Source organism: Apteryx rowi, unplaced genomic scaffold (genome assembly GCF_003343035.1).
Source record: "Apteryx rowi isolate R43461 unplaced genomic scaffold, aptRow1 scaffold_318, whole genome shotgun sequence".
Taxonomy (NCBI): domain Eukaryota; kingdom Metazoa; phylum Chordata; class Aves; order Apterygiformes; family Apterygidae; genus Apteryx; species Apteryx rowi.
Window position 1 is genome coordinate 1069633 of NW_020449619.1, and position 14195 is coordinate 1083827.

Below are 14195 nucleotides of genomic sequence, written 5' to 3' on the forward strand. Positions count from 1 at the left end.
TTGCCACTTTGGAGGTTTCTGGAAGGGCCATTTTGATATTTTGTTCTGGGCCTTAAATAAATCCACTTGTGGACATTTCATGAAAGGGTAAAGTCTCAAAGGCAGCAATTTGTATTGAGAGCTGCTCTTGGTGTGATATTTCACTTACAACAGAGGGTAGTACCAGGTACGACCACCCGGTACAGTGGTAGAGAAGCACTGAAACATGCAGATAGGTTTCCGCTAGACCAAACGCCACAGCCCTGACTTTCAGGGTACCTGAGGTAAACTAGAGCTCACGTTGTATTTTATTAATTCCCCAGGGAAGATTCTAACCACGGTTGATTGGCACCGCTTTGGCTCCCAGTTCTGACCCTGAAGGAGCAATGACAACCTAATTTCTATCAATGGTTTGCTGAAGCTTTTTCTAACTAACTCCTGAGAGCTTACTGCATGCACTGCCTTTGCAGGCTGTCACATCACTGTAAGGACCCAGGACTCTTCCCCCCAGCAGAGCTGCTGTAACCTGTTCTCTCAACCAACCTGCCAGGTAACTTCTGTCCAAATATAAACAACTGAGATGTCAAGTTTTTTATCCTCAATTTGCACAAAAATAAAAGCTGTCTCTGTAATATTTGCAAACCAAATGCAGTACAGAATTCTGCTCTACATTTTAACAGGAATCCTTTGTTGTATCAACTTTCCAAGACCTGCTAGCAATGTAAATCGGAAAAGCCTGCTGTAGAGCAGGTAAACCTACACCGGTGATAGCAAGCATGGCATGCAGCAGATGGAGAACATTTGTGTTGCAGGAGCCCCTCAACTGAGGTGAAACTTGATTTCCTTAAGTATATGTTCATGCACTGTAGCCATAGCTAATTTCTGCAGTAGAGGGTGCAAACTTATTTTACATCGGACTGCTGTTTCCCTAGGAAACTTCTATATTGTTTGAGAATTTCAATCAAAAAGAACTGAAAAATATTAAGAATTGATAACTACAAAGTTACTAGATAAGAATCTTTAAAATTTATTGGACTAACTGTGTTACATTCAATATTTGATGTGTTTCTCCTGGACAAAGAATTGGCATAAATACAAACAAGCCTTTGTGTGCCTTCCCTAAACAAATAAGAGATAAAGTACTAGAGACAAGGGAACATAGTTCACATCTTCATATTTACATTTTGCCTTTACTTTACAACTTAGCGCCAGGAATATTTACAGAAAAATACAATAAGAACAAAAAGATCATGTCTTGGCAACATACAGAAATTCATACAAATTGTACATGATTTGAAGCACATGATATCTGGCATTCTCATTTCAAATTGCTCCTGCTAAAATCCATGTAAAAAATGTCTATATGTTTTCCTTCAAAGACATCACTCAATTATGCAATCATTAAATCACATCTAACCATTTCTATTAGATTGAAATTTAGTTCTATTGTCCTTCTGGGCTAGGCATGCAGAACCTTGCATGAAAGATATGCAGTCACCTATTGAGAAACCAGTACGCATAGTCAGTCAAGCAGCAAGCGGCTAGCTCTTCCCTATAGCCTTCATGCACATGTCGCTATCCATGGAGACCTTATTTTCCACGGACCCATTTAGTGTTTGCTGTAAATTTGCAAAGCCAGTTTTAGAGTACCTTTAAGAAAGATGCTTTTAAAAAAGAGAGTCTTTATTAAGATACTAAAATTTCTGTAATTTCAATACTGTGTTTAACAAGGTGACAATGTTACCCCCCGCCATGATCTAATGCACCATTAAAAGGATGCTGTCATTTAAAACAGAATTATGAACACAAAGAGAATGTCCTTATTATGTAAAAAGAGAAAGTCTCAGTTTAGTTATGTAATATTTGTAACTCAGATTTTGTAGCACTACATTACGTGTCAAAGTCTAGACTAATATCACACTACACACAAAGAAAGTGGTCAATATTCATCATCTTGGATGAATGAGAACGCAAAAACAAGCCACACAAGTTGTAAAGTTGAAAACTCAATACATCAGTCTGTGGTACAAAAAAAAAAAAAAAAAAAAAAATCTGGATTCTTGACTGTAAAGTGTTCTTGTGATCATGACCGAGAAATCTCTTATTTGCTCTAATCCTTTTGGGAAACAGCTCAAGGTTGTGTCTTGGACTGACTGAAGCCAGAGGAGTTTGGCCACTAACTCTGACAGGGCAAGGATTCCAATCTCAAGCTGCGTTTTCCATTTTATGAAGAAGTCAGCAAACATCTCTCTGCATGCTGGGGAATAAGGGACACTCCTTGCAGATACATTCTGATGGCACGTTTCTGCCAAGACAGGCGCTTACTACTGCAACTTTCATCCAAACCAAATGGGATGACAACACATTTCGGAATCACGACTATTTTATACTAAACTGTGACTTTCTTGAATGTGCACCTTCCTAGACAGCAAAAAAATGCAACTAATAGCCAGGTCATACCACTAATGTGCAACATGTTAAACAGCTGATTTTAAAAATCAAATTAAGGCTATATTAAGCAAGTTATAAAGCCCTATTCCTCACCTCAGGCTATGGGATAGACATAGCAACAACGTGCACAGAAGTTAACTTCTTTCAAAATTTCTGAAAAGTTGCATTATTTTCATTATTATTACTACTCAAGTGGGTGCCTTATTTATGTTTTAGATGAAATATGCAAATATACCTAAGAACTATTCTTCATCCAAGTGTAGGTCTTTTTAAAAAAGTAAAATTTCCAGGCAATCCATTTGGCTACCATGGACTTTGTGGAAAATATCCAGGGTTCCTCTCAGTATATAAGCCTTTATGTTACAGACTTTGTATCTGAATACCTGAAAGAAGCATCTTTTGCTGCTCATTAGTATATAAACCAATGACTTTGCATATAACATATACACTCATAGCTATGGTATGTGTTGTTCAAGTTATTGAACATGTGCAGACACTTGATTGCTCAGTATGTTTATTTTTATTACACATGCATTGAACATGCCTTTTAAATCAGTGGACTAAAGTGTTTGGCCATTAATTAGATCCAATAGGTACACAGAAAATGTGGGTAAATTTAGTGTCCGTGCATTAAATTGATATTGGCAAGAGTTTAGCAGGGAAATGAAGCTGCATAAGTTACCCTTCACAGCTTTGCCAATACACCCCAGGACTGACTTGCAGCCCCTCCTGCCATTTGAAACCTGGGCATCACATCAACATGGGCCAGCCATCATGCTTACTTCTACAATGGTTTTCATTATGTGGTTTCATTTTTCCACATGTGATTCATCTGGATGAAAATCCAGAGCTCCTGAGTAGAGAGGTTAGTATGCTTGCCCCCTGCAACAAGCACATCTACCACCTAAAACCCCTTTGGTTCACATCCTGGAAGTCCTTTCATATGGATTTTTAGGGGCTTGTGTTTCCATTAATTCTTTGTGAAAAAATACATGAAAAGTTAGGAGCAGGGTACCTGTCCTTCGTAGGTTAGTTGTAATGAGACAGTTAAGACCCTTTCAAGTCAGAGCTGTTGCAAAAAGTAACTTTGAAGTATCAAAATTAAATGAATGTCAGGCATTACCGTGATTCGTATTAAAAAGCCTCTGTAAACACTCCCTCCTCTCTGAGGAGCTCCTCAAACTCCTACTTAAATCCATACTCTTATATTACCTATTTATTGGAAGGAAAAAAACACATTACCACCAATGATCACAAACCGCATCTACATGGGAGTATCCAGTGATGATTCATTACTGCAACACAAGCAAAGATTGTGTTAGGAGTCTGAACGCGCTCCCAAGACTGTCAATGCCCACGACAGCTTTTATATTTCCATTATTAAATTTGTAGTTGTAAACTTCTCCCCGCACATCCTTCATCCTTATGTGAAAAGTGATCTAAAAAAGAAAGTACCCCTTACCCTTCTTTAAAAAAAAAAAAATGCAGTTTCTGCATCCTCATTTTAAAGAGAGATTCCTGAGGGACAGCTTGTAGACCGTGAACCCAGCAGACAGGAGCATGGCCACAGAGGAAGTAGAGCGCTCGAACGGAAACCTGTCAATGATTAAAGAGTACAAAATCCACACTGGCCCATATTACCTGGTGTGAAAGCCAATAATTCATATATCTACCTGAACACACTGAGGGAGAGACCACCAGCTTGGAGGAAACTGTCTGACCTATGATAAAAGGGAAACACCGCTGCTGAAAGTGAGAAGCATGCACAGCAGCTTCAAACTAATTTTCTGTTGGATTATAACTCCCAATGGGCTTTCCTAGAATGGCAAGTTAATGGAAAAAGAAGAGTTCTTGAATTGTTTTCAATTTGTTTTAGTCCATTTAATAGGAGCTTCTGAAAAGTGTTGCAGAAGCTACAAAAACTGCTTATGCTATAAATATCAGGCAGGAGGCAGCCTTAGAATCTCAAATTTCAATCCAGTAAAGGGAAAGCAAGTGATGTTTACACTTTTTATGGAAATGGTGAGTAGGTGATACAGACGCTTCAAAATAAATTAACTAGTTGCATAAAAATCAGGCTACTAAAATTAAGTGTGACATTTTGCAACAGACCTGGAAGTCATGACCTTGCTTATACATAACCAAGAACACTTATCTAGTAAAAACTTATTCTTGAAAGTCAGGTAATTTCAGCTGTTCTGTTTATTCTCAATATGACAGAAAGCTTGTATGCAGATGGAATCACTCCCAGCCATGGAGGGAACTGTAAAATAGAGCATCTTGGCTATGAATTTCATGACCTAATGTTTTTGAGCAATTTTCCTCCACCAGGCAGTGAAGTAGATTCTTCTGTTGAACACTGAAGGGGGGGTCAAAAAGTTCTCCTTAAGTCCTTGTAGGTGATAGTTAATGCTCTGAAACAGACTCTCTCCTCAATAGCAGCCTTAAAGAAGAGATCCTGTTCCTTTCTCCTTTAACAAAGAGGTGTAGTGAGATGTCTGAAGGCAGGTTCGCTTGCATTTTATTTTCCATCATTATATGCAGAGATGTTTTTGTTTTGATTGTGTTCTTCTCACAGAATGAGACACTTATTATTCCTAATTAGTGCAGAATAGACAATTCGGTGAAGAGATTAGGTTGCTAGCATCCAGGAAGACTGGAATTAAGTAATCTTTTGAGGGCAGGTGAATTAAGTCAATATCCCAACTATGTTTTGGATTCATTTCTCATTGCTCTCACACGGTATCTGCTGACTAGAATATGATTTCCTGAATTCTGGAGGGCTGAAGAAATTTGTCGTTGTTATTTAACTGTTTTCATTACTGTAGCCACCAAGCTCTGATCTAATTGTCCTGGAAGGATAATGGCCTAGGGGTTGCAGTTCTTGAGCCCAACCTCCTGGAAAAGTGAGGTATAAAATTCTGGCTCCAGCTGCCTGTTCCGGTATTTATTGACAATGTCTGCTATTTTCTGTTTTCGGCGGACATGTGGGGGGTTGTATGAATCACTTTCCAGCCTCTTTCTCCGACAAACATTTATTACTGTCTGCCGCACTAAAAAACCTAAAAAAAACAAAAACAAAATTGGAATCAAGTTTAAGCAAATCCAGTTCTATGCCCCTTTGCTGGTTTTACAGCAGAAGGAAGTTGTGAGTTCTGCCCCCCATCAGAAATCTAGAGAAAAATGATCAGCACCATCAAATCAAGAACTTTTGTTCATGAGTAGTTAATAGCAGATAATCACAGTCTCCAGAACTGTAAGGCCTTTTTTGCTGTGAAACACGAGCAAGAAAGGGACAGAGGCAGTGGGCTGGAGGAGAAGGAAGATCTCTCTGCCTTCCCAGAGCCAGGGAAGCTCCCTGAGCACTAAGAGGGGAAACGACCCATGCCAGCTCCCACTCGCCAATACAAGAATTGCAGCAGTACAGCAGGAGGCCACGCTACATGAGAACTTGCAGAGCTCAGGCTAAGTCCGAGGTGGCAATGAGTAAAGCCGGGGAGCCTTCAGAGCACTGATAACAGGAAGAAAAAGGTACATATTGCAGGGATGACAGAGCCGTTCAACCTTTGAACAGGGGAACAGGAAAAACTTTATGGGTTGTGGCTAGGAACAGAGGCTTCTCTCCCCCTTGCTGCTTTGCTGCTGCTTATTGCCTTTCCATAACTTGCACTGATGTGTTTGGGGGGGGGAGAAAGCTCAGAATCAAAGCAGCCAACACATTTAATCAAAGCCGGCAGTGGACTTTCTTCTCTTTCACTCTGAAATTAAATTTATATGCATCTTTGTAATGAAATAAATGTCCACTAACCCCTTTGCTGTTTCCCAAGCACTTTTACAGGCAGAAACAAATTATCTTCCTTGTTTAGGCAACTTGATTCCTGATCACATGCAAACCTCATGTGCTGAACTCAGAGAGAGGATGAATTTCAGTATGTTTTACTCCTGATGTAATGGAAAAAACAGAACAAGCCTAGCAAAATGCACCTGATTCTTTTTTAGTACAGCCCATTGTCATCAGCTGAATTCACAGGTGTTATTTAAAAGCCCAATCTGGTTTCAATTTCCTCATCACTGAATTAAGCATGCAAAATCAGAAACTGAAAGTCACCCCCAGTAGGTCCCTATAACACTAGTTTTATAGTTATGGGGAAGTACTCTTATGTTTTTTTTTATTCATTTCACTTTATTTTCTGAATTGCTTTCCCTGGAGTGAGATTTCCAGTAATTGAAGTTATAATAGCACAGATACCCAAGATAAAGACATTAACCCGTCCAGGAGCATAGGAAAAGCTGGGTACCACACATACACCTGTTAACACACAGCAACACTTGCCTGCATATTAGGTTAAATAGTTAATGAATACATTTAAAAAAATCCTCAATGCCTGTAGCTTTCAACCACTACCCTGCTTCTAAAACACAAGGAACAAACAGAGCATGCCAGCACAGTCCAGAAATTCAGCAGTACCCTCTGGTAGTGAAGTAACACTAGCACCTTGGGCTCTCACAAGCATCAACATTAGGGTCACATTTTTTATCTCTCTTTCTACCTAAATAGCAGTCTTTTCCTTCCATCATTAGTGCTTTCAGCCGTCTCCTTGACTCCTACTACAATTACAGTGGAGCTCTGATATCCCACCACTCAGTCATCTGAGCAATGCTGCCAGCTAAATGCCAACAAGCTGCTCCCTCTGCTGTTCCTGCTTTCATCGTAGCTGCAAAAAGCATGTCTTTATTTTGTTCCATCATGCCCAATGATTCTCTTCAATGAAGAGTTCCAGACCATATATTTTTCAGATATATTATTACCTGCACACTGCAATCATAGGACCTTTTCTTCACTCTAATCTCCATTATACTGCTGGGATTAGCCAGATTGCACTGTAATAATGTAACAGAAAATGGAAGCACATAGCGCCAACAAAGTACAAAAGGAGTGTTGATCTCAGTTTACTTTTTGGTGCAGGAGTACAGGCAGGAATGTTAATGGCAGACTATCTGCAGCGCTCCATGAGCCAGAGCTAGCAGAACCAAATGGGAAGGATCAGACTAACCACTGAACCACCTTTGAGGAGAAGGGGGGAGAGAGGAGAAAAAAAACAAAAAACAAAAAACCAACATGTTCCTAAAAATCTTTAGCTTACCAAGAGCTCGCCTACTGACTATCATTCCATCCACCAGTGGGATAACCATATTGAATTTCCCAGCAGCTCCTTGCAGTTTTATTCTGAATAAGCCAGTGTTTAAAGGATGGATGAAGATCACAGGAACTTCTTTCTCAGGAGTGGTAGATCTTAAGGAAAAAAAAGCATGGCTGTTAAATCAGTTTTATAGTAGCATTTCAATTAACCTATGGATGAAAAATGGCCACTTTAAGTGTTTAAGGATCTAAAAAAGAAGTCTTGTGGCTAAACCAGCAGTACTCCTGTGTGCATCCACTGGACTGAAGAATAGTTATGTCAATTATAATGTTTTTATGATCTTCTATCACCACAGAATTTCAAAGTTCAGATGACAGGACTTTAAGCCTCACAACATGTATGCAGTATTAACCACCTCACAAGGCAGTAAATCAGGAGAGAGGCTGGTCACAAACTCAAGATAAAAACTACACATTTGCTATTCCTCAATCTATGTTTAAATCACAGTGATATGGAAAGTCCTTTCATTTTTCAACTGAAAAAAAATCTGCTGAAGAAAATCATACGTCTTTCTTAACAAGAATAACTAGAGTTTTGGGGACAACTGCCTGTGAAAGCTGAAGAATGCAAATAAGCTCAATCATGATTTCTTCTAAAGTTGTAGCATAAACTGTTGTTTGCAAAAAGCAAGAGAAAGGAGAACAGTAGTCTTACCTTAGGGAAGTGCTACTATTTGCTGTAGTTTCTACACCAGTGCTAGTTTCAGACACCAGATCAGGGAGGGGAAAGTTTTCTGAAAGAAGAGGATACATAGAATAAAGTTTAACTACCCCAGTTTATTTTCTTTGTTGTACCAAGAAAGATTCTTTATCACCAGTTAAAACAGCAGTCCTCAAGCATTCATACCATGAATGTTCTCACATCCCTGAAGTCTCTTTTAGCTTAAGCAGTATATGGAGTGCATAGACCTCATGCATCCTGTGCTTGACAGATTAGGTAACATGTTCCAGACCGTCAATTCTCTAAATCCCAAAGGTCACAATCTCCAGAGGGATTCCAAAGGACAGTGAAAGCAGGAAGAAGATGAGGTATTTCACACACACAAAAAAGCTTTCAAATTATTATTAAGTAACTTCCTTTCCTATCTTCAAGTAATCAGCCCCCAAAACAATGTTTCAAACGATACTGCTGCTCGCATCTACAGTTACTTGGAGCCTCTCGAGGGAACAACAACTTGCCCTGGCAAATATCGCATCATTCCTTGAATCCAGTCTCTGCAGATCCTTAGCATAACCTACAACTCTGCTGCTCTGCACTTTGTGACAAGTGACTAGATAATGAAGGTGCAGGACGAATAAATAAGAACTCAGATCCCTGGAAGATCCCATCCACTTGTTTAGGAGCAGGAGCTGAGAGAGATGTTACAAATCATTCACAAGTACAATTCAGACGGTAGGATAGTTCCAACACCTCTTCCAGCAGGGGAGCGAGTATAAGGCCTGAAAACACCTTCTGCCATCAGAAGGGGGGGTGCTGAGCGTGCATGAAACTTGGATCTAGCAGAAGGAGAGCATGGAGGACCCTGCAAATGTTCCGATGAAGGAGTACCAGGGCAGGCACTCGGCACAGGGGTGTAAGCCTAGGCTCTAGAGCGACAGTTTTTCCACTGTTCAGATTCAAACGCACCAAGAGCACAAAGGCAGAAACAAGAACTAGCAGCCCCATTCCCTCTGGGCTGGAAGCCACTTTCAAGAATCCCCCTCAAAAAATCCAACCATCAAGTTTACTGAGGCTCATGGACTCATTTCTTCAGCTTCAGGCCCATGGTTCTGGGAGATTCCCACAACTGCTGCAAGCAGCAGCCAAGCAGAAATATGCATGCGAAGCACAGTCACTGCCTCTACAGTGAGCTGGCTTTAGCTGTCACCCAAGAGATGTGGGGTAGAGATACCAGCTCAGGAACTGAGCTCTGGGAGGTTCCCTCAGCCACTTAAGAGCAACACCCTCTGGCCCAGAGTTTGAAGAAGGAAGAGATGCTGCCAAACTGATGTCTCCTGCTCCCAGGCAAACCTCTACAGTATGTGCTGTGGATAAGAAGGTCTTTGTGTCAGTCCTGGGTGAGGAAGGAGAAAATTCAGACCTAGACTTTATGGTAAGCTTCCTCTAATCTCTCCCCCTCTCAGTTGCTTCCCTCAGGGAGGAGCTAAGGGCTTAATTAAGGTCCACTTTTACTACCAGGATTAAAAATCAAAGACAGAAAAAAGTATCTGTTATTGGCCAGTATTTTAGATACTGCTGGGCTAGGCCAATACAGACATACTCTCACATAAAGCTAAACCTAGGCACATGGCTTAGAACCAGCATGCAAGAAACTCCTGGGGACAAAGGACTCCTCAAGCCTGGAAAGACAATTGCCCACTGTCCACGCTATGGCTATAATACGATGGGCAAAGCTGGATCCCTCCCAGGTTAGCCAAAAGAGTGAAGGAGCAAACACCAAACTAAGACAAGCGTCAAGTTAGCATAAGGAGCATGACACTGCCTGAACAAAGCTGTGCAGAAAGGAACCTGGACTGCACAGCACCATCCAAACAAATGGGCACCCTGAGCACAGAAAAATGAGCTCTCCCATGAGAAAGAACAACATAGAAAGTTTCAAAGGCATCAAACCAAAAAAGATGATTCCTTCAGCATAAAAGCTGTTGACCAAAGATAAAACAAGTGACAGAAAGTAATTTTTCTAAAGGAAGAACAACTTCATTCTGAGGAGACAGCAGCTGTGAGGAACTCACCTGAGGTGCACAACAGCCTTGTGCATTAAGCTTAAGGAGAAGGTGCATGAGGACATTTCACATGTACTGCCAGAGCTAAAAGACTAAGTCTCTAGACTACATGCTAGTGGTTCACCCACACCCCATGGACCATCATTTGAATATCAAAGAACTGCTTTAGAATCTTCAAGTGTCAGTTACAGAAATAAGTAAGAATTTAGTATTCTTTTATAAAGAAACAGAACTGAGTTTTTACTCTGTTTCCTGCCTGCTGCTATATTAGTGAACAATAAAAAGTTCTACACACCTATATCATCGTAACGTTCAACCCAGACCACATACACTTTGGTTTCAGGTCCCATCGGTGGAATGGTCCGGCCCTGAGGTATCCTCTTGGATCTGGAAGTAGGACTGAGCTGTTTTGAAAACAAGGAAAGAGTTAGCATTTGCAAAATCATGAGTCCAGTAATGTGTCTAGCAAGCACCTCCACCATCTCCACAGTGACTCTGTAGTCTTTCTGGTCTCAGTTTGGTATAACCTCTGCCAACTATTAAGATGGGACAGCTGCAGTGGAGCTACCCAATTAGAATCTGTAATTTGGGTCTCCATGATACTTACATTCAATGTAAATGAGAGAAAAGCCTCATATTTCTTTTGACATTAAAAAGAACGTCAACTATTTTTTCTTCCCTGGCTTTGTTGCATATATCCAAGCTACAATCAAGTCAATAGCCACATGTTCCAACCACTGTGTTTCCATGCTATTGTGGAAGCACCAGTGCATCCATCATGTTACCACTCTGAAAAATACTTTACAATGCTCTCATTTCAATATTTCAGAGCAAATTTACTCACTGCCCAAAATAACATATTTTTCCTTGCTAACTTCCCCACCTGATACAATGATCTAACCTGACTGGGGTGGTTTTCACCTTACACTAATTTATTTGCCCCAGTTTTACCGTGTTGATACAAGCATTTATTTTCTGCATCAACTCCAATAAAAATGCATCTAGACAACTACAAACATTTAAATTACATTTATTGATTAATGCAATATTTATCTCAAAAACTCATTCAAGCTTTTGTTAACATCCTCTAAGATCCTAAATCAGTAACTAAATGTACATTGGGAGAGAACTGTATTCAAGAAACATGCAGTTAAAATCCTTCACTGACCGTTATAGAGTTCATGATTTTCTGCTTCTGCAAATTTGCTACCAGAGGAAAGGAACTTCATGCTTGATATTCAGGCATAACTGATACACAGGCAACTACTAATATGGGATTTTAAACTGGATAGATACGAAAAGTCTCCCAGTTTATCCACCCTACATTTCCAAAGCATGCCTTACAAGACAATTTACAAATAATTTTGTAAATACATCATATAATTTTTCCTTCATGCATTCCAAGATTTTAGGATGCCAAATATTACTACTTTGCATGTTTAAATTTTATATTCGATTAATGTAATCTTGCAGTCTCCTACTGCAGATGCAAATGTTGGCAAGACCAGAAGCTGCTGTTAGGCAGTAATGGCCAGGAATGAGTGGCTTCAAATACTAAGAAACTGAATCAAACACTACCAGAAAATGCTGTAGCATTACCAATGTTTCCTGCAAAAAATTATACATATGAATATCATTTTTCAGTGCAAATTTTGCCTTACCCGCTGAGAGGGATTAAGATTGTCTGTATGATTGGGGAAGAGTTCAAGTGTCAAAGATGGCTGCTTCAGTATCCCTGGCAGTAGATCCATGTTGGAGTCACTTTCTTGGTCAGAGACATTGCTTTCCAGTGAATCAGCTGGAAGGCAAAAGAAGAAAGGTAGGTTTTGTCTTTTTTTCTGCCAAAAAATCTAAGTTAAGATATATAAGGTTTTGAAACAAAACATACTTGGATTTATCCAGACTGCACAAGACTATGCACAGTGGTAAAAAGGAGCTGGGAGGAAAAGTTTGTGCCAAGGGAAAGTGGGAAGAGAAAATACTAAAGTCTGTTTCAATGGTGCACTTGCCTTTCATACAACTTTCAAATTCATGTGTCATTCACTTATCCCAGCAACCAAAGTAAGCGCCATAAAACAGTCAGTACCACCAAATATTCACACCACCAGTACCACCAAGTATTCACATGGAAAAAGCAGCTCTAACCCTCATAAGGATACAATCCGCTTCTCATATTTATACAGTCTCAGCGTTATCACAGTCCAATATCTGACCCAAGCACAGGATTCAGAAAGACTTCCTAGTAATCCTCCTGCTTCCTTGGAAGCTTTTAAGGACAAGTGGATATAGTGCTCAAAAGCAGGAAGAGGTTTCAGCAGTGGACATCTGCCAGTTATTCCATAAACTGACTGTATTTAAACTGCTCCGTATGGAGTTAGGAAGGGAGAGACTGTGCTGCATAGGAAACCTGAAACCAGATGGGATATTTCTAAGAATACCATCTCCTCACAACCATTTTATTCTGGAGAACTTTTCACACTGGTTCCAAAGATTTAATGAAAGCTATTGCTCACCTACACAGCAAGTAAGCACATGCTCCTCCAATGTATTGCAGAAGCATGTCATTGAGAAAGAAGAGAGAAAAACTGTATCACCAGCTGAACTGCTCTGAACTCATTAGCTGGGATGAGCATACTTTTAAATCATGACTGCAGACCACAGCCATCTATAGGCCCAACCTAAAGCACCCAGGCAAACAGAAGTACAGCCACACAAACCTAGATACTCGGGCTTAGACCAAGAAAACAAAGGGGCACAGAACAGATACCACCTTAGGAAGCTGTCTAAGGATTACGATGTATTAATTTACACATCAGTAGTTTTCCAACAAGGATCCTGGTGTCCATGCTACTAGCTAGCTTATTTGGGTTCTGCTTCTCGTAAAGCTAACAAAAAAAAAAAATTTTTTTGTTCTTTTGTTGTTTTTAAACAGTATGCACATGCAGTGATCTTACTTAGGGACTCCACTGGTGATGGGACGACAAAAGCTATTTCTGTCAGGGCATCAGCATAATACAGCACTTTCTTCTGCCCATTGAAGATACTCGCCCCAACGTCTTCTGAAATAACTATATCATCTGAAAAGGAGACAAAAGTAAGGTTAAGTCAAAAGCAAGTTTTAGCTCTTATTTTATGCATTTTCTCAGGAGAAGACTTTCAAATACAAGGTCCAAACAATTAGAATAAATTATGTAGTTCTCATTTTAAAATGTTAAGGTTTCAGTTAAGTCTCATTGCTAACAACCATTCTCAAAAATCTTGGTTGATACCTTGAAGAAAACAGTATTCTGAGTTGGAAAGAGGATTTATTCCAAACATACTTCCCTCAGACTGAGTAGTCCAGTAAGCTTGTCCAACACAAGAAATCTTCCAGTAGCTATTTCTACCCATTCCTTCTGACAGAGGCATCCTCATTCAGCTGTTTGACATTAAATTTTCAAAGGCCTCTTGCATATATAATTTCAACCTGATACTGTTCTAGAATTTAAGCCAGTTTCTACAGATTCTCCTTTAGATGTCTAGTTAAAGAAAGGCTACCTCTTGAATCCAAGCTAACGTAAGAAGCTCCTACTTCCCAGCACCCATTTATTCACACATCGCAGTTGACCAAAACAGTACATCAGACCATCACAGCTCAACAGAGAGCAAGCAATTCTTTGGTGGAGCCAAGCTGACAGTTACCAAAAACACCTCTTTTCCTTCCCCATATCACAGAATCAGAATCACAGAATCGCTGAGGTTGAAAGGGACCTCTGGAGATCATCTAGTCCAACCCCCCTGCTCAAGCAGGGTCACCTAGAGCACATTGCACAGGATTGCATCCAGGCGCGTTTTGAATATC

The 14195-nt window shown here is 40.1% G+C and overlaps 1 protein-coding gene across 1 annotated transcript; it reads right to left on the reverse strand.

The window, feature by feature from the left end:
• Window positions 1–986: 986 nt before the first annotated feature.
• Window positions 987–13451, reverse strand: LOC112968471 (ral GTPase-activating protein subunit beta-like). Its single transcript, XM_026070770.1, has 6 exons — window positions 13309–13451; window positions 12016–12152; window positions 10650–10758; window positions 8286–8364; window positions 7575–7723; window positions 987–5492 (listed from the first exon to the last, which is right to left on the reverse strand). The coding sequence occupies exons 2-6, from the start codon at window positions 12103–12105 to the stop codon at window positions 5299–5301; spliced, it is 621 nt and encodes a 206-aa protein (XP_025926555.1). The 5' UTR covers window positions 12106–12152; window positions 13309–13451; the 3' UTR covers window positions 987–5298.
• Window positions 13452–14195: the final 744 nt, after the last annotated feature.